Raw genomic sequence first — 19,766 nt, 5'->3', positions numbered from 1 at the left:
GGTGGTGAGACACTGGCCCAGGTTGCCCAGGGAAACTGTGGCTGCCCCATCCCTGGAGGGGTTCAAGGCCAGGTTGGAGGGGGCTTTGAGCAACCTGGTGTGGTGGGAGGTGTCCCTGCTCGTGGTAGGGCATTGGACAAGATGGTCATTGAAGGTCCCTTCCAACCCAAATCATTCTATGATTCTATGATATGTATCTGCCCATGTACCAGGAGGTCATTCTGCCCCTCTACTCCACTCCTGCGAGACCCCACCTGCAGTGCTGCCACCAGCTCTGGAGTCCTCAGCACAAGAAGGACACGGACCTGTTGGAGCAGGTCCAGAGGAGGCCACAAAGATGTTCTGAGGGCTGGAGCCCCTCTGCTGTGAGGACAGGCTGAGAGAGTTGGGGGGTTCAACCTGGAGAAGAGAAGGCTCCGGGGAGACCTTAGAGCCCCTTCCAATATCTGAAGGGGGCTACAGGAGAGCTGGGGAGGGACTTTATACCAGGGCATGTAGTGATAGGATGAGGGGTAATGGCTTTGGACTGGAAAAGGGGAGATTTAGATATGATACTAGGAAGAAATTTTTCACTCTGAGGGTGGTGAGAGCCTGGCCCAGGTTGCCCAGAGAAGCTGTGGCTGCCCCATCCCTGGAGGGGTTCAAGGCCAGGTTGGAGGGGGCTTGGAGCAACCTGGTCTGGTGGGAGGTGTCCCTGCCCAGGGTGGTGGTGGACCCGGATGGTCTTTACGGTCCCTTCCAACCCAAACCATTCTGTGATTCCATATTTTAGGACAAGGCAGCCGGCGGGACAGGGCAGTGGGTACAGAGACACGGACTTAAGCCTCCCGGGACTGGGCCCTCGCTTCTAGAATCCCAGAATCGTCATAAAACGACACGCACACATAAAGGGGGACCGGCGCCCCCGAGGCCACAGCCGGGGAGAGCTCACGGCCGGCGGGAAGGGGCTGCGTAGACCGGGAACAGCTCCCCCCCAGCTCCGCGGGACCCCGAGTTGGAGCCCGGTCGCCGGCGGAGGAGGGCGGCGCAGGAGCGGGGGCGGTGCGGGGCGGTGCGGGGCGGAGCGGAGCGGCCATGGCGGAGCCCGGGGTAGCCCCGTTGCTGGAGACCGCTTGCCGTGTGCACCAAGTTACTTTCGGGCGGGCGGCCGTGCTGGCGGTGTGGGCCCCCGGCCGGGTCAACCTCATCGGCGAGCACACCGACTACAACGAGGGTTTCGTGCTGCCCATGGTAAGGGCCGTGCTCCGCCGCCCCGGCCCCGTGATGGCTCGGTGTCACCCTTCCGCGTCCCCCCTGCAACCTCCGGGGGTCCCCGCCCGCCCTCTCCCCCCGCCTGCCCCAGGATGTCCCCTCGGGATCCCTGGCCCAGGACCCTGCAAGGTCCCTTGGGGTCCCCCGTTCTCCCTCCCTGGATTCCCTCGCCCAGGACCCTGCGGGATTCCCCGGGATCCCCCTCCGCACCCGGGACTGCGGGAGCACTGGGGACAGCACCCCTCATCCCTAACTCACTGCAGGGGGGATGTGATTCCCCCTCTTCGAGGGGCTGAAACCTCCTTTCTGTGACCCAAGAAACAATTTCCTGTGCCTGGAGAGCGATGTTTTGGTGGCAGAGATGGTTCTAAGCAGCTGGGGCTTCCTGCCCTCCTCCAGGCTTGGTGCGAGAGCCCCTGCTCAGTCCTAAATCAAACCTACAGCTAATTATTTTGAGGGCAAGGAGTGTGGGAGCAGGTCAGCTGAATTCCCCAGCAGGCAAGACAACTTCCTGAAGCCTCTCACATCCTTGTCATGGGTTTTTACTCCCCCAGAGCCCAGCCAGCCCACACCCCGGCGCTGAGCTGGGCTGGTCAGTCACAACATTTCGGTGCTAAGACTGACCCTGTGTGGCATTAAGTAGCCAGAAGACCCAATGCTGTGACAAGCCGGAGCATCCAGTGGCATCTGGTGGCTCCACGGGGGCAGAGTTAAGGGTAACATGTGTTGGGTGCAGTCACAGCTGTCCCCTGCCACCAGAGGGGATGCTCCAAGGGATGCCACAGAGTCCCAGCTCACCTTCCCTCTTCCTCCCCCAGGCCCTGCAGCTGGGGACGGTGCTGGTGGGATCCCCCACGACGGACGGGACCATCTACATCCTCACCACCTCGGTGGAGGCGGACAAGCCCCACAGGGTGGAGTTCCCGGCTCCCCACCAAGGCAGCTCTCTGATCCCAGGGAAGCCAGGCTGGGCCAACTACATCAAGGGCGTCATCCAGCACTACCGGGGTAAGGCCCAGGCTGCTGGGTGGGTTAGAGCCCCCCTCGTGTGGGGCCGGTGCTGGGCACCATGGTTTCGGCGTGCTCCAGGGGCTCTTCCAGTGCTGGTGCAATCCCACAGCCACTACTGGGACCAGGCTCCAGCTGAAACACTTTCAGCTCCAAAGACCCCTCTGTTTTTGGGGAGATCCTCGGGTCACACTCTGCCACGGATCACCCTGCGTTTTAAAATGGGGTAGCAGACAGGGGTTTCTGTGTCGGGAGCTGGTTCCCCATGAGCTGTGGGGCACAGCAGCCCCTCATGGCCCCCCTTCTCCCTTCTGTTCCTGCAGGTGGTCCCGTGCCGGGCTTCAGCGCTGTGATAGCCAGTGACGTCCCCCTGGGTGGGGGTCTCTCCAGCTCGGCTGCGCTGGAGGTGGCTACTTACACCTTCCTCCAGCAGCTCTCTCCTGGTAAGGCAACAGCCAGTTCTGGTGGCTCCATTCCCCACTGGGAGCCAGGATGAGGGGGGTGTCCTTAGCAAGATCCTGCGGTTCTCGAGGAAATGCCACTGTGGGGTGGGTCACAACCCTTGGTCGCAGCTGGAGCTGGCATCGCTGCGGTGCAGGGCTCCTCTGGCTTACCCAGCCTGACCTGGATCATTGGGGATGAGAGGATGGTCCCTTGGGAGCATCTACTCCCCACCCTCATGTCCCCAAAAATCTGAGACATCAGCGCCAAATTATTGCATCCAGCTGGATCCGGGGACCCACGCTGGCACGGGTGCCGTGGGCTGGTGGAGGAGCAAGCACCTGCAGCTGATGCTGTAGCAAAACCCCATTCTATGGGAAAGCAACCCTTTACCTTCCTGTTCACTCCCCCTGCTCCAGGACAAGGGGCAAAGGTCCCAGAGCTGCTAACCTGCCTCTCTCTGCTCTGGCACAGATGACAGTGATTTGGAAGCCAAGGCGCTGGCGTGCCAGAAAGCGGAGCACACGTTTGCCAACATGCCCTGTGGGATCATGGACCAGTTCATATCCGTGATGGGCAAGGAAGGCCACGCACTGCTCATTGACTGCAGGTCAGGGCTGAGCACTGAGCTGGCTGTGCCATGCTCACATCCTCGGGCAGCTGGGGACGAGTTGGTCCCCTGGCCATGAAATAAATGCAGGGAAGGGTTAACCCCTGAACCCAGCCCAAAAGCTCATTGTGGGGCTGGGGATCCATGCGTTTTCATTCCTGTGTCTTTGATTCCTCCTCCTGCATCCTGGCTGCTACTTGCCTGGGCTGGCTTTTCTGCAAAGTCGTTAGGGTCCATTATGGGACGAATAATTGGGAGTGAAACGCTTGAGTGAAATCCTAAACTACGTGGACTTTGCCTCTGGGGAGGCAGGAGCTGCCTGCCACGTCACTCTCGCTCGGATGGCCGATGGCTGGAGCAGACAGCGGGGGGGGGGGACACATTGCCCATGTTGAGCTCTTGCTGCAGGTCCCTGGAGACCGTCCTCATCCCGCTGACCGATGCCAGCTTGGTCGTCCTCGTCACCAACTCCAACGTGCGGCACACACTGACGGGCAGCGAGTACCCCACGCGCCGGCGGCAGTGCGAGGAGGCAGCGGCGGCGCTCGGCAAGGCCAGCCTGCGAGATGCCACCATGGCTGAGCTGGAAGGTGGGGACGGTCCCTCCCTTGGCTCTGACCGCTCCTCGGGGCAGCAGGAGCTCGGGGTGCCCCATGGCATGGGCTGAGCCTGCAGGGCAGCACCTGGGGTGGATGGGTGGATGCAGGCACCGGGACAGGAGCATGCCATGAGTGGAGAAGTGGGGTTGCAGGATGAAGCCGTGCTCGCCCCCGGGCTAGAGCAGCTTCACTGCAAGGATGTGTGTATCTCCACAGCGGCCAGGAGCCGGCTGGGCGAGGAGGTGTACCGGCGGGCCAGGCACGTCATCAGTGAGATAGCACGGACAGTCCAGGCAGCCAAAGCACTGCAGAACAAGGACTACAAGACATTTGGGAGGCTGATGGTGGAGAGTCACAACTCCCTCAGGTGAGGCTGGACTACCCCTGGGCAGGGCAGGCTGTTTGGGGGCACTGATGTCAGGTTCTCATGGGGTTCCCTTGCCCGTGGGTGCAGCACCAGGGGCAGGCAGAGCTGCGTCCTGCCCGGTGTCTCTCATGGCTCAGCCTGCTGGGGAGTTTTAGGAAAAGCCCCACAGGCTTCTGCGCTGGCAGGGGGTAGGGGATGGGATGAGGCAACTGGTCACATACCCTACAGACACGTGCTGCTTACAGCAGTGCCCAGCAGGTTCCTGATGCTCACAAACACTCATGTATACGAGCACTTATAGGCAGCTGTGACATCCTGCATTGCTGCAGTTTAAAATTATAGAATTGTCTAGGCTGGAAGGGGCCTTTAGCCTGCTGGGGAGTTTTAGGAAAAGCCCCACAGGCTTCTGCGCTGGCAGGGGGTAGGGGATGGGATGAGGCAACTGGTCACATACCCTACAGACACGTGCTGCTTACAGCAGTGCCCAGCAGGGCCCTGATGCTCACAATCTCACTCATGTATACGTGCAATTATAGGCAGCTGTGACATCCTGCATTAAGTCCAACCATCAACCTAATTCTGATTTAAAAAAAAAAAAAACACACCGAAAGAAAATCCTAACTCTGATTAAAAAAAAAAACAAACCACCGAAAGAAAATCATACAAAAACCCCCCCACATCACTAAACTATGTCTCTAAGCACTGTGTCAACCTGTCTTTTAAACACCTCCAGGGATGGTGCCTCAACCACTTCCCTGGGCAGCCCATTCCAAGGCTTAATAACCCTTTCCGTGTAAACATTTTTCCTGATCTCCAATCTGAACCTTCCCCGGCGCAACTTGAGGCCATTTCCTCTTGTGCTTTCACCTGTGACTTGGGAGAAGAGACCGACCCCCCCTTGGCTACACCCTCCTTTCAGGGAGTTGTAGAGAGCAAGAAGGTCTCCCCTCAGCCTCCTCTTCTCCAGGCTGAACACCCCCAGCTCCCTCAGCTGCTCCTCGTAAGACTTGTGCTCCAGACCCCTCACCAGCTCCGTTGCCCTTCTCTGGACCTGCTCCAGCTCCTCCATGTCTTTTTTGTGGTAAGGGGCCCAAAACTGGACACAGCACTTGAGGTGGAGCCTCACCAGTGCCCAGTACAGGGGGATGATCACCTCTTGGGTCCTACTCACCACACTGTTCCTGACACAGGCCACAATGCTGCCGGCCTTCTTGGCCACCTGGGCACACTGCTGGCTCATGTTCAGCCGACAGTCAACCAACACCCCCAGGTCCTTTTCTGCCAGGCAGCTCTCCAGCCACTAGTTTGCTAGGCAATGGATGCACCAAGACACATTTCAGTGTCTCTGCGGTGCAAGGATCGTGCCTAGGGTGTAGGACAGGGCTGACCATGGTTCTCCTCTCTGCAGGGATGACTATGAAGTGAGCTGCCCAGAGCTGGACCAGCTGGTAGCAGCAGCTCTGGAGGTCGATGGGGTTTACGGCAGCAGGATGACCGGGGGAGGCTTTGGAGGTTGCACGGTGACATTGCTGGAGGCCAGCGCTGCAGAGAGAGCCCAGCAGCACATCCAGGTACGTGGCAGAAATGTGCTGGGAGATTGTCTTAAAGATCCCAAGGAAACACTCAGGGGCATGGCCTGGGGAACGCTGTTGGAGCTGTGCTCCTGAGGCTCTCGGGGTTGGTGTGGCCAAGCTCTTGCAGGCAGCTCAGCATCATGCTGATGGCAGAGCACTGCCCAAGGACCTTACTGCGCTGAGAAAGTGAGCAAAAAGGTGCTGGGTGAGCTGCAGGAAGGCTAAATCTGTCTAGAGGAAAGTAATCCAAGCTGAGCTTAGGGAAACGCTGAGCTTCACCCCGCAGTTACAGCCCAGGAAAGATCTCAGTGCTGTCATCAGTGCTCAAACTCTGCTGGTAGCTGAAACCACCAGCAAAATGGGGGTGCCAGGAGACGGGGGCAGTGAATGAGGCAGAGCCTCAGTTTGCTGCTATATGAGATTGTGGTGTGCCCTGTAAATAATGTGGGGGGGATAAAGCAGGGGCAGAGGGAGGTGTCTGAAACGAGGAGAGACCCAAAGGGCTGTGTCTCTGCCGTCTGCTGGAGGCTCAGCTTGGGCATGTGTTGATACTTTCCCTGCCCCGTGCTGTGGATGGACCAAGGGACCCCAGGCAGTGGCCAGGACAGTGTGCTGTCCCCCAAAAAAACATCTTGAGAGGCAGCTGGGCCAGATGCATGGCTGGGGTGACCAGCAAGGCTCCAGCTCTGGCAGGTCTTGCCTGTACCAGCCCCAAAAGCATCCCCCAGCCCAGGCTCTGGCTGCAGCACCACCACTTACCTGCTCCTCTTGTCTCCTAGGAGCAGTACAGCGGCACAGCCACCTTCTACCTCACCAAACCCTCCGCAGGGGCACAGGTGCTGCCCCTGTAGAGGAGCAACCACCTCGGTCTGGGCGGGGATCACCTTCCTCCAAGGAGCAGCTGCTTTCCTCGCTTCACAAGGGAACCAATTTGTCTGCCTGCATCGTTTGCCTAATAAACACAAAACATTTGCGCATTCATTCTGTGCCCACCTGAGCAGAGCTCTGATGCCGAGGTCACTGGGGACCTTTCCCCAGAGGAGGCTGGTTTAACTCCAGTTTGCACTGGTGTAATGAGCCATTACTGGGGATTTGGGGTCCAGTAGAGCCTCTGGAGCTGCAGGTTGAGGAGGGGATGGCAGTGGAGCAGCAGCAGGCACTGATGCTTGGCAGAAGCCCCTGCCTGGGTATCTGCTTCTTCATCTGTATCCTTCATCTGCTGCTGCAGATGGAGGGGGGGGAAGAATTTTATTTTTTATTTTGTTTTAAGAAAAGGGAAGAGGCAGACTGTAGAGAAGACATTTATTGAGTGCAATAGGAAACCATCTGATCAGAGACCCGCTGTCAGAGCAGGCTGCTGGATCCACCCTTGGAAAGACTGAACCACCACCAGCCCTAAGGACCAGATGAAAATTAAGAAGTGATGCTGTTCTAGCGCGAGGCATGGGTTAGGGGCACAGCCACCTTGTGCGTGGGGGTGGTGTGACACCCTGGAGAGCAGATCTGTGCTTGGATAACAGGGTAGTCTTTGGTTAAAATGCTTGGAAGTGGGGCTCCCTTTTTGGGTGGTTGTCAGCGTTTTACCCTGGACCACAAAGCACAGGGAGTGGAGCCTGGAGTCCTTGTGCAGGAGTAGATACATCAGCTGGAGAGGAAACCCCCATCACAAAGGTGAGATGGGAACGGGGAGGCAGGTTAATGCCACTGGTACTTGCTCAGGAAAAATGAGTGCTTCTTGAAGGCACAGAAGAACCACAGCGGTGGGTCAAAAGCTGCTTCAAGTTCAACCTTGCTCCAGCTGCAGCCCTGGAGACTCCAGGGGACTTTAGTCACCCCTGTGCATCTTTGGCTCAAACATGTACAACTCATCCCACTCGAGAGAACAGCCCGGAGAGGAGAGGGAGCTCTCAGTGGTGTCAGTGCTGGACAATCTTCCAAGTCAAAAAAAAATATCCAGCAACCAAACAAAAAAAAACCCCAACAACAACAGAAAAAGAACACAACAGCCAAGGTCCAGTGTCAGATCAAATCAGGCAGGCGATGGTGCCCAGGAGACCAGGCAGCTGCTGTTTTGGTTGGAAGCTCTAATCCAGAACGGTGGCAGCTGCTGCTTTGGGTGGGATCCTTGCTTTGGGCAGGCTCCTCGCCGGCTCCCGTGCAGCTGAAGCACACCAGGGAAACGGGCTGGTCAGCAAGACACAGATCCCAATTGTTCCCGCTGGCAGAGGGCAGCGAGATGGCAGGCATCATGCCCAGAGCCAGGAAACCAGGCCCAGCAAGGTCTCAGCTCAGCCCTGCACCCAGCACCATCCAAGGACAGTGAGAGCCGAGGGCTGAAGGAGGCTCAGAGGCTCACTCGGGATGATGAGAGCACCCGCTGTTCCCCAGGCTTGCTCCTCCCTTGTGTTTATTGAGGCATCACAGCTCCCTTTATGGACGTTGCTGTTGGGCAAAAGGGCTTTTAAAAGATACCCGACATCTTCTGCCCCCCAAAATCTCGTGCTCTCCACGTCAGCCTTGTAAGAAATCCCAAGAACCATTCCCATCTCCAGGCACCACTGCCCAGACCATCCCCAGCAGCTCCCAGCCCGGCTGTGTCTGTGCTGTGGCTGGAGACTGCTTGGCTGGGGGTTGCTGTGCAGGGAACCTTCTGCTGGAGCCTCCAGTGCTGGGGGATAAAGCCCAAGAGAGAGCCCACCAACTCATCAACAGGCTTTCCACAGGGTTTAGTAGCCTTTGGATTAAGCTGTTAACTAATTCCTTCCAGTTATTCCCATTTCTCAGCAGACACAGTCCCAGTGTAGCCTCAATATTCAGCATAGATCTCATACACCTCTTTTTTTTTTTTTATAAAATAATAAAATACATTTATATATATTTATATATATACTACGAAAACTGTACAATATTGTATGCAAATAAAAATGCTTCGGAGGCCATCACGAGTAAGGCTATACAAATGAAAGGTTATACTTTGCTATCCTGGTACCCAATGTTAGCAGCGAAGAATAGACACAAATAGGTGCAGGAAGAAAGCGCAGGTTACCCCAACCCCCCACCTTGCAGCTCTCATAAAACACCAAACAGAACAAATCACCACCCCCAGCGGGCAGCCAAGTTGCCCAAAGCAAAGATGGAAACGATGACCCTCAATCACTCAGGATGTTGTCAGCTGGGATCCTCTCGAAACAGAGGACCTGAGAATAAATCATTCCATTCCGTTTATCTGGGGAGGCTGGAGCCATCGAGACACCTGAATTTCTGCAGTTGCAGGTGTATTTGGGTGGAGATGGGCGTTGAAGACTGGTATTGGAGTGAGCAGTGATTGTTCATGGAAGACATCCCTGCGGACTCTGCAGAACTGAGTCTCTGGAGAGCAGGACAGGGTGAACAAGCCCTGAAGGATGAGCACACACCTGGTGACCCAACTGTACTGGAGCTTGGAGTGTGCTGGGTTCCAAAGGAGAGGTCCAGAGCTTGAAGTGCCATGGAGGAATGCCCACAGGAGGAGCTGCCCAGGCACCGTGGCAGCATCTGGATGAAGCACCCTTGGATCATTCCACAAAATCATGCCACCTGAACGTCAGCATCCTGCTGGCAGGTGGCCTGTCCTGCCTCAGGCCTCGTAGAACTGCCTCTCCATCTGTTTGGTGAGGGTCCCGCTGGACATCACTGTCCGGCTCACAAACTCTTTGGTGACCTGTTTGGTGAGGGTGCTGCTGGCGCTTTCCACTTGCTGGGTCGTCATCAACATGCCATCTGCAGCGAGAAGCTCAGTGGTCAGGACACCGCGCGAAGTACAGGGTCACAGGGAATAGGGTCTGCTCTACCTGATGATTCCTGGCAGAGGTTCCTCCTTCAATACCACTTTCCCCGATGGAAAACCTCTCCAGATCAAGTGATTTGGTACTTTGCTATGTGACTATTTCCTAACAGTTCCCAAACTCTTTGTATTGCAGTGAGTCCTTGAACTCAAGGGGGACAACATGGGACAACTAGACTGATGTAATTAAATACAGTCATCACACTTCCGTGTTTTTTCCTGCTCTGATGAGATCTAACCTTGCAGAGGGCAGAGCAGGGACACGGTGTAGGAAAAGGTCTGGTCCTCTTCATCCGTCCCACCTGATGGACCCTCCCTCCCCACCTTTGACCTTTGGACAAGCAGCGTTATCCTTTGCTTACCAAGGGTTTCAGACCAGACAGTGAGCCCCTACCTGTGAAGTGGGGATCCAGGGAGGAATGGGTGATGCTGGTTTTGGTGGTGTATTCGGTGGGGAAGTTGTACACTTCTTCTCTCATGTACTGCTGTCCTCCAAACTGGGAGAAAGTGCCTGGGGAGAAGGAAAAGGGACAGGTCAGCCGGGAAACAACAAGAAAGTGCCTGGGGAGAAGGAAAAGGGACAAGTCAGCCGGGAAACAACAAGGAGGTTTCCAACCCCTCAATCCTGCACAGTGAGCACCAACAGTCAGCTCAGTAGGTTTCTCTTGCTGACATCAGAGACAGGTTTAGGAGAAACTGGGAGGACTGGAAAGGTCCTACACATGTGCAGCGTAAGAAGCTGCTTCCACATATGTGTACAACAAAGCATAAGATAGAAATGTCATAATAAATTAAACACTAGAAAGTTCTTATGATCCTCCCTCATTCAGAGCATCAGGATTGGGACAGTGCTGAGAAGGCACAGCATTGCCTTCATGGAAGACAATGTCTCTGTGTCTTTCATGGAAAATGGAGTGACCACCAGAGCTGGAAGGGGACTCCAGCAGTTGTGTTCCCTGCTCTGAGACGTTCCTTATCTTTCCAACTCCATAAAGCCATGGCACTGTACCTCCATCCTGAGATTCGATGGTGATGATGCCTTCTCTCTCTGGCCCAAAGCCTTGGGTGGTCTTGGCTTGCACTTTGAACTTGTATGCGATGTTCTCACTCAGGTGGGGCACAGTAAGGGTAGTTTCCGGATTGTCTCCTTCAACATAGATATTCCTGGGCTCCCCTAATCAACACAGACATACCAGTGGTGAAGACAGACAGGAATGATAGTCTCTCCAAACACACTCCCCCCAACTCTGGATGGTGTCTTGGTTTTCCCTAAGCTTTATGCCACCCGCAGACTGTACACTCACAGAATCACAGAATTGTCAGAGTTGGAAGGGACCTCTAGAGATCACCTGGTCCAACTCCCCTGCTAAAGCAGGAACACCTAGAGCACATTACTCAGGACTGCATCCAGGCGGGTCTTGAAGATCTCCAGAGAAGGGGACTCCACGACCTCCCTGGGCAGCCTGTTCCACTCACACCACCCAGTTCTATTACGGGTTAAGACAGGGCTATTTTAGCATAGTGTTGATCCTCAACAAACCTCCACTGGGTTTGGGATGTAATAAGCTATGGATCCTTCCTCCTCCCACCGCATTCGTTACACCAGGCCATGCAATGTCACAAAGCATTGGGGCTCAGCAGCTTCCAGGTCTGGAATCAGCCTCATGTCCCCAGTTTGTCTGCACCGATGTAAGCAGACAGCTTTGTTGTTGGTCCCAGCAAAAATGCAGCAAGTTGCTGCCTTTGCTGGAGGTATCTTGTGCTCTACACAGGGAACCGGTCTTCCACGGCCTGATACTGTACCTCCTCCATGCAGCATCTCAAGCAAGTTGCTGCCTTTGCTGGAGGTATCTTGTGCTCTACACAGGGAACCGGCCTGATACCATACCTCCTCCATGCAGCATCTCGCAGGTGACCATGTAGCCCAAGATGGACCCATTGGGCTTGCGGGGTCTCTCCCAGCTGAGCTGCAGGGAGTCAGAGCTGAGGGCAGTGAAAACCAGTGGTCCAGGAGCACTGGGTGTGCTCAGTGTAAAGGGTGAACCTGCAGGGGCACAAGCAAGAGGTCAGTGTCACAGAAGCTGGTGAGGAGGAGCCTGGGAGGGGTCTGCATGCAGTATTTATGAAACAAGCTGGAAGATCTCAGCTATATAGACAGCTAGTGGATGAAGGTGAGTGCATGGGGAAGAAGGTCCTATTTCAAAATGGAAGGAAAGAAAGGAGAGCTCAGAACGTAATAAGGAGTGAGAAAACAGCAAAGCCACCACTGTAGAGAGCAGCAAAGACATCAGTGCCACCTTTCCCCCATCCACCTCACCTGGTACGGGGCTGAGTGGGCTTTGCGGGTCCACCTGGGACTCTATGGTGATGACTCCTTCCCTCTCGGGGCCCCAGCCTTCCTCGCTCTGTGCCTTCACCTTGAAGATGTAGGAGTGGTTGGGCAGCAGGTCCTCCACCACCACCGAGTTCTGGCAGGGGTTGGCAATGGTGAGTCGGTGCACCTCTCCTAGATCGCACAGGGAAGGGGAACATCAGTACCATGTTGCAGGCAAGAAGAGAGCTCTGTGGCTTTCACCTAAACTCTACCTCAAATAAGCTGCCTGGAAAAGTTATCCAGGGGCCCTTCCCCAGTCACCTCCATCACACCTTGCTACTAAAATCTGCTAGTGCAGGACGAGATGTTGTTCCAAAAAAGGCTTGGGACAAACAACAGCTGCTTGAAATCTCAGGAATTTTCAGCTGAAGAGAATTATATTTTCACTAACACTGTCCCAAGTTTCATGTAAAAATAAGAGATTTTCATTGCAATCCTTCCTTCAAGTCCAACTTGATGAAAAATCCTTCAACTAAGATGTTAGGGCTGCTGGAGAAGAATCCAAGGTTTTTTGAAGGAGGAGTGACTCCACAAACAGCCCAGGAATTGTCACCCCCAGCAGAAATGGGGAATGAGTGCTGTGGGGTAGCTGAGACATTTTCTCAAGGCTGAACAAAAAACAGAGTTGGAATCAGTTGGTTGAGGTTGGAAGGGACCTCTGGAGGTCATCTAATCCAACACACCCTGCTCAGGCAGGGTTAACCCAAGTTTCCCAGGAGAAGACCTGAGCCACACTTTCCACCACCAGAAACTCCCACCACCAACTACCTGGTGGGCACCCACCGCTTGTTCACTGACCTCCATTGAGGAGCTGGTACTGCACGCTGTAGCCCTGCACCTCCTTCTCGCAGTGCGGCTCCTGCCAGCTCACCTTCAGGGAGGTGGGTCCCAGGGCAGAGAACACCAAACGTGTGGGGGTGTCAGGGATGCCCAGTGGCAGCCTGGAGTCTGAGACAAAAAGGCAATGTCAGGGTGGAGATTTGGAGACTGGGGGTTAAGGGAGCTGGGGGAGAGGAGGGAGTGGCCCGTGCAAACGTGGGATGGTCCTGATGGTCTGGGGAGAATGTGGCAAGATGTCGACTTTGCAAGCTGGCCCATCACAAGGGAGGATTGGCTGGCTCTACACACCTACAGTGACGTCCCGTGGCCTGGGGTGCCACCCTTGGGTGGGGCAAGTCAAGGTAGCTTCGTGCCCCTTTGGTAGAGAGACCAGAGCAGGTGCTCAGATGCTGTGTGTGGCCCTCCTCATCAAACCTGAAGCACCCCATTTGGTCTGCCAGAAACTTCACAGACATCTTCAGATGTTGCTCAGTTAAGACTGGCCCTAGTCTATTGCTAAAGCAACCCAACACCTCCAGGGACTGTTCAAGGAGGTAGGTGGGATGAGGCCTGGGTGCTCTCATTTCCCCCCAGCTCAGCCTGCTGGGACACAAGCCTCATGGTGAACGCAGGAGCCTCCCAGGTGACACTCAGGGACTGAAGCCCCTCATTGACATGGGCTTTGGCCAAAGAGCTTGCAGAGGGACATCTTGTATGGAGCACACGTTCTCCCCAAGAGTTCTCCAAAGGCCTGTGGGGTAAGACTGAGAACAACAAGCTTGTTAGGAGCAAAGAGGATGGGGTCAATGAGCTGATGAGCCCGTTAGAGCACGGTGGCAGCGGTGGTGAGTGTTAATCAGCCCAGGTGGGTTGAAACACAGCTGGAGTCACCTGCAAATGGAAAGGTGGTGTGATGGATGCACAGTCCGGGCCAAGAGGAAAATCAGTGTGGCACACAGCAAGCCATGGAGAGTGGGTTTAGGGGCAGCAGTGAATGGTAACAGCTCATGGATGATCGGTGACTTGGCTGTTATGGGATGCATGGCTGGGAGGAGACACTGGACAAAGCTGTACCTATGTACTTGCAAATCCCTGCGGACCCATCAGTCATGATTATAGAGTCCCGAAAGCCAGTGCTGGGGTAGTAACCCTTCACCTTTACCCTGCTCCTGAAACCCACATCCCGGGGCCGTGGGATTGTCCTCCCAGCATCTTCATGGATGGGAGGGAGGAATCTCCCTGGGTAATCTACAGAAGCAGTGCAAAAGAAGAGAAAAACACCATTGGAGACTTCAGAGCAGGTTCAGCCCAGGTGCTGGCTCCTGCAGAGATGACTTTTTAAGGCTCAGATTTGAAGAGCTTTTTAACAACCTTCTGTAGAGCTGAAAGGCAACCATGCCACGAGATAGAGTTAGAAGAAGACACATGTGCTCTTTCTGGAGATCTTTGCAGTGTGAGGATAAGGATGCAGCTCCCTTTCCCATGCACTCTGCATGTGAGGTATGGGAACGCTTTCCAAACTGGCTTGGGAGCAGGGTGGCCTTAGCAAAGCACCTACAGGTCAGTGATGAGGACTTGACCTTCTGGATCTCTTGTTCATGGGCCCCCCTAGCCATGACCACAGTCCTCACCCCAACAGGACTTGCAGGGCATGGGTTTGAAAACAGCCCTGGGGGTGAAAGGGAAGGACAGGTCACATCTCGACAGTACTCACCGTGCCCCATTAGCATCGTGGAGTAGTCTCTTGTCAGTGAGGAGCTCCCCATCACCCTGTGCTCCTGCTGCATGTGTGAGCTCAGTTGGTGGTAGCTGCTGTTAGTTGTCCTCGTCAGTGTGCCACTGCCACTGCCAGGGAAGGAGAAGTCCACCCGGCCATTCAGCAAGTGCTCTGTAAAAGAGAGCACACTGTGAGGAATGTGACTGTGGACAGGGCTGTTGCTCCAGTTTCCGTGGGGAGAAAACAGGAGGCATCATGATGTGTCCTGCCTTGGCTGCATCCCAGCTTCAGCCTCTGGAAGGTCATTCTGGAGCACTACATCTAAAACAAGCCACAACCACCCAACGCAATGACAAGGAAACAAACGGGTAAACAGAGACTTTGTTCTACTCCCAGCACCAGAGACACCCATGGTGCCCAAGGTAACTCCAGACCTCGGCCTTGCTGGGGCACTGCCTTGTGGTTCTCACCATGTTCCCTTACATCTCTCCTTTGACGCAAGCACAGGTTTATAATTTCAGATTAAAAAAGAAAGTGGAAGAAAAACAGCTCTTTATGGAGGTGGTTTCTCCAAATCTCACTCTGGATCCCGTCTCAGCTGGTTCTGAAAAGCAAACTCTGATCCGTTGTTCTGGTCCTGGACAAAGCCCCATCCCTTCCCAGCAGGCCAGGAGAGATCAGCTACCCAGGAGAGAGGGATTTCTGTTTAACAGTCCAGCAGGTCTGCCCTAGCAGTTCGGGGCACTTTTAATTAAGGTGAGGAGCTGCCCTTGGAGGTGGCACTTAGCAGGTGTCATCTGAGTTTGCTCCTGCCTTGAAGGTCCAGCCTTTTGTAGAGACAACTTGCTAGCAGGCTCCCAAGTCCTTGCCGAGATGGGGGTTACCTTGACACTCTTGTGAGGAGACACACCAGGACAAGGTTTTGAAGCAGACTACATCATGTGAACAGTGAGTGCATCACGCCAACACAAGGATGGGCACACAAGGAGAGGAAGGGGACATGTACTGGTCCCCTTGGCGCAGAGCAGGACGAGACAGGACACTCAGTGCTGTAACGAAGCCGTCCTTCACCTGCTTGGGGTCGGGGTGTCCCGCTCCTCCTCAGGCTGCCAGTAGCCACGTCACTGTCCTCCTCATGGAGGAGGCCCTCCGTGTCCGAGGAGAGGCGGCTGCTGCCAGAGAGGCGGGGAATGGTTTCAGGTGGGAGCTTCCAGGTGATGCGGCGAAGATCCAGGTCTTCTCCCAGCAACTGCACATATTTCCACCTGGAGCCTTTTGGGACAATGCAAGCACTGGTGTTGGCATGATCTGCAGGGGACAGAGTGGGCTACCCACTGGTTTTGTGCTCTTGCTGGGGAGGGGAAAGGGCAGGCGCCAATGGGAATGACACCCATTCACAGCCCGTTTCATCAAGTGTTGGCTGATGAGTTCAGCCAGTGCAACCACTGTGTGACTGGTAGATGGAGAATGCTGGGAACACGACATGTAGGGGTTCCTCAACCCCAGGGCTGTTTTCCAGCCCTGTGTCCATCATGACAAATGATGAGAGTCAAAGTCCCACCACACGCCTGTCCCCATCATGAAGAATCTGTGACAATTGTCCTCTGCTCAGGAGATCCTAGTGCCCTCCAGATCCTATTGACAAGCCTCATCATTTCACTTATGGCCCATCTTCCCCTCCTCGTCCCAGTAGAAGACAAGTGGGCCAGCCTCACTCAGAGAGTGAAGTGATGGAGGAAGAGGCCAGTGCTTTCTCAGCGCTTGGTGAGTTCCTTCCTGTTGGCTTGGCCAAGACGCTGAGCATCCAAGGGACTCAGAGGTCTGTGCCTTGCCAGGGCTTGTTTGCTGACAGTAAATCTCCTGGTCCAGCCAAATGGCAACAGGAAGGGAAGATGAGCAGGGAGGGCCATGAAAAGCTCCTCTCCCAGCCCACGCTGAGATTTCTCTTTGCCTTGTGGCTTAGACAAGGAGGTACCGGTCTTATTTAGACTATCACTAGTTAAGTGTTCCCATGGATGCAGCTACTGTGCTTTGGAAAGGCTGGTCACCATCTCCATGACTTGGATCTCCACGAGGAGGAAAGGAGCAGTGAAGCTCATTGCTGAAAGCTGTTGTTAAGGAAAAGGAATGTTAAAAATGACCTTTGCAAAATTCAGAGCAACATACCTGAATCGTCAGAGACACTGGGATGCTTGCTGCCCGCTGGGGAGCGAAGCACATCTGCGCTGTACATCAAGTAGCTGTCGTAGTCCTCACCTCCCTCTGCATCAATGATGGGGACATCAGGGATGATGGGGACTGAAGAAGAGGTGAAAAGTGCCATTAGACAAGCAGCTCAAAACCACACAGGCCTCCCACGCTCAGGCTGGTCTTCAGCATTCACCAGGGTGGCTGGTGCTACAGAGCGAGCAGGATGTGGACAAGCAACTGGGGTGATGGGAAATGCTCCCCAACTCTGCTCCTTCCCCACCCCCCCTCCACCCAGGCAGGGCAGTTACTCACTGGACATTGGGCGCTTGGGCTGCGTAGCAAGGTTGATGGTGGCTTCTCTCTCAGGTCCCCAGCCAGCACCATTTCTGGCCTTCACCATGTAGCAATAGGGCTGGGACTCCCGTAGGTTTTCTATCAGCACCATGCGCTTCTTTGGGTCTTCAACTAGTACCTTCTTCAATGGGCCAATGAATGCTGCAAATATGGGTACGTCTATCACCCACAAGGCCAGAAGACACAGAGGACCTCACAGCACCCCACCCTTGGCCAACAAGCTTGCTGAGGTTTGGTGTGAGGACACAGCCTGGCTCTGGGACAAGGTGCAGCAGCTATTTGGGCTGCTCACAACAGGCATGACATCGTCTTGGGGAAATTCCCAAACTGAATGCTGAAGTTGACCTACAGCAAATGTCTCCTGTTGCTGGTGTGTCACCAAACAGCATATTCATGGCACCCTAGCGCTAGGTCTAGACATATGAACTAAGAAATTCTTTACAGTGAGGGTGGTGAGACACTGGAACAGGTTGCCCAGGGAGGTCATGGATGCCCCATCCCTGGAGGTGTTCAAGGCCAGGCTGGATGGGGCTTTGGGCAACCTGGTCGAGTGGGAGGTGTCCCTGCCCAGGGCAGGGGGGTTGGAACTAGATGATCTTTAAGGTCCCTTCCAACCCAAACCATCGTATGATTCTATGATTCTGTGATAAGTTTTTAAGATGAAAACCAACACAAAACACTATGGAAGTGAATGGGAACTGAGAGTGCTCCAGGCTTTTCAGGATTAAATCCCAAATAGTGATTTTTATGTACTCCTTCCATAAGGAAGTGACCCCTCTAGGTTCCAGTTTTCACAAGAAACGTGCCTGGAACCATTCTGGTTCTGCTACTACTTGGGATTGGCCCAGCCTGTGGAAAGTGTACTCCAGCCCCTCAGCCTGGCTGGACTGCCCCAGTCAGAGAATGAGCTCTTACCATTGTCCTCATTGACGAGTCCGTAACTGACTTCGTAAGCCGTGATCTCCCCATTGGTTTCTGCAGGCTCAGCCCAGCTCAGCTGTGTCACAGTAGAAGACACGACGTTGAAAGCCAAGCGACCAGGCTCGCTGGGGACTGGGAAGGCAAGAGCAAAGGGTCCAGGTTACTGCAAGTTGGGAGTCAGCGCACACAGTTGCCCAAAGCTCCCTGGATCACAGTGGGAGCCACTCCGTGCTTGTCCCTAAGACCATCAGAAGCTCAGGGCTGGAGCCCTGACCCCATACTGGGTGCACAAGGCACCAACTTGCTCCCACATGATGGGAAGCAAAGCGTAGAGTTGCTCACCATCCTCAAGCGTGCGGCAGTGGATGATGTCGGAGTAAGCCCCTTCACCCATGGCGTTGTAGGCGCAGACTTGCATCTCGTAGTCACAGAAGGGATAGAGGTTACTCAGCTCTGCTGATACTGTTTTGACATCAATAAGATGGGCGTCTGACTCAGAATCTCCTTGGATCCAGTATTTCACCTGGTAAAGCAAGAACAAGCCATGATTCCTTCATATCTTCACCATAATGGGTGAGAAGTTCCCCATCTCCTGTAAGGTCTGCTCTGGGAAAGCCAGGGTGATGTGTTGTTCCTCTGAAATGGGAGGCCAGAACAATCTGGGTTTTTCATGGTAAGTGATGGAAAGGGAGATGAAGAACCCACCAGAAATCTTTCCTGCAAATCCCACATCCACCCAGCAATGGTCCCTCAAGGATGGAGGGGGCCAGAAGAGGTGAGTTTGCTCCCTCCTTTGGGTGCCTTCTCCCTATCCCTTCGGCAAAAATGACTATGTGTGTGAAACATCTGCAGGGTGGAACCCACACCCTCCCCTGGAATCTACCCCCCCTCCTTACCTTGTACCCCAGAGGTTTTCCCGGTGGAGGAAACCAGTTGAAGCGGATTTCCCTGGAGCTGAGAGCATTGGCATTGGGATTAAGCGGTGCACTCAGGCGGCCTTTAGGGGACTGGGAGACCTGGCCCAGTCCAGTCATCAAGGGGACACCATCCACCACCTCTGCAGACATGAGGAAGAAAGGTCACATCAGTGCTAGTCCCCCGGGTGGAATGAAAAGAAGGAAGCGTGCCTCTCTCCAGCACTGCCCTGCCATCCTGAGTGAGCCTCTCAAAGCATTTCTGAAGGATAAATCCCAATTGTAGGGAAGGGAAACTGAGGCATTTGGTGATAACAAAGCCACACAGCGAGCTGGCATGAGAGTTGGGTTCAGACCCCCCAAGTCCTGCACCTCCTGCTGCTTCTCACAGGATGCCCAGGTAGGAAGAAATGAGGAGATAATATTCTTGCCTCTGAAAATCTTTATCTCTGTCTGAATGTATTTAATAACTTCTTGATCAGTTGCCCTGTGCAGCCAGGAGAGAAGACAGAGATGGGCAGAGCCTCCTTGAGTCACTCAGTGGCTTACCCTGGAAACCCACGACATCTGAGAGCTCTCTGGAGCCTCTCCAGCCCCCAAAGTGGTTCTGGTTGTCCAGTGACAAGGGACTTTCTTGTAACCCCAGTATTCATGACCAGTACTGTGATAAATACCTTTACGTTATCGACCCACTTGATGACAAGCCTTATAGTTTTCCTTGCCCAGCCAGAGGAACCACCATGCACAGCTCATGGGATTCCGCCCCCCCCCCCCCCCCGCCCTCCCCTCGAGTTCTTGTGCTCT

The 19,766-nt window shown here is 54.7% G+C and overlaps 2 protein-coding genes across 4 annotated transcripts in view; one reads left to right on the top strand and one right to left on the bottom strand.

Annotated features, from left to right (window-relative positions):
* Positions 1–961: 961 nt before the first annotated feature.
* Positions 962–6,831, top strand: GALK1 (galactokinase 1). The gene is made up of 8 exons (XM_014950675.1): positions 962–1,230; positions 2,070–2,259; positions 2,583–2,702; positions 3,175–3,310; positions 3,719–3,900; positions 4,126–4,276; positions 5,685–5,847; positions 6,630–6,831. The coding sequence occupies exons 1-8, from the start codon at positions 1,075–1,077 to the stop codon at positions 6,699–6,701; spliced, it is 1,170 nt and encodes a 389-aa protein (XP_014806161.1). The 5' UTR covers positions 962–1,074; the 3' UTR covers positions 6,702–6,831.
* Positions 6,832–7,163: 332 nt separating this feature from the next.
* The window catches only part of ITGB4 (integrin beta 4), a 32,037-nt gene continuing 19,434 nt past the window's right edge, over positions 7,164–19,766 (bottom strand). The window contains exons 28-41 of one of the 3 annotated variants that reach the window (XM_014953941.1): positions 18,945–19,105; positions 18,391–18,571; positions 18,043–18,180; positions 17,086–17,268; positions 16,750–16,881; positions 15,655–15,855; positions 14,581–14,754; positions 13,941–14,114; positions 12,846–12,995; positions 11,991–12,179; positions 11,562–11,717; positions 10,683–10,847; positions 10,068–10,184; positions 7,164–9,609 (exon numbers count right to left, since the gene is read on the bottom strand). In XM_014953941.1, coding sequence (XP_014809427.1) covers positions 9,467–9,609; positions 10,068–10,184; positions 10,683–10,847; positions 11,562–11,717; positions 11,991–12,179; positions 12,846–12,995; positions 13,941–14,114; positions 14,581–14,754; positions 15,655–15,855; positions 16,750–16,881; positions 17,086–17,268; positions 18,043–18,180; positions 18,391–18,571; positions 18,945–19,105 — 2,264 coding nt within the window. In that variant the 3' untranslated portion in view covers positions 7,164–9,466. The remainder of the gene's footprint in view (positions 9,610–10,067; positions 10,185–10,682; positions 10,848–11,561; positions 11,718–11,990; positions 12,180–12,845; positions 12,996–13,940; positions 14,115–14,580; positions 14,755–15,654; positions 15,856–16,749; positions 16,882–17,085; positions 17,269–18,042; positions 18,181–18,390; positions 18,572–18,944; positions 19,106–19,766) is intronic. The other 2 variants (XM_014953925.1, XM_014953932.1) reach the window with 2 other exon arrangements.

This window comes from Calidris pugnax, unplaced genomic scaffold (genome assembly GCF_001431845.1).
Source record: "Calidris pugnax isolate Ruff unplaced genomic scaffold, ASM143184v1 scaffold9, whole genome shotgun sequence".
Taxonomy (NCBI): Eukaryota; Metazoa; Chordata; class Aves; order Charadriiformes; family Scolopacidae; genus Calidris; species Calidris pugnax.
Note: the sequence above shows the minus strand (reverse complement) of the source record. Positions and strands in the feature narration are given on the sequence as shown.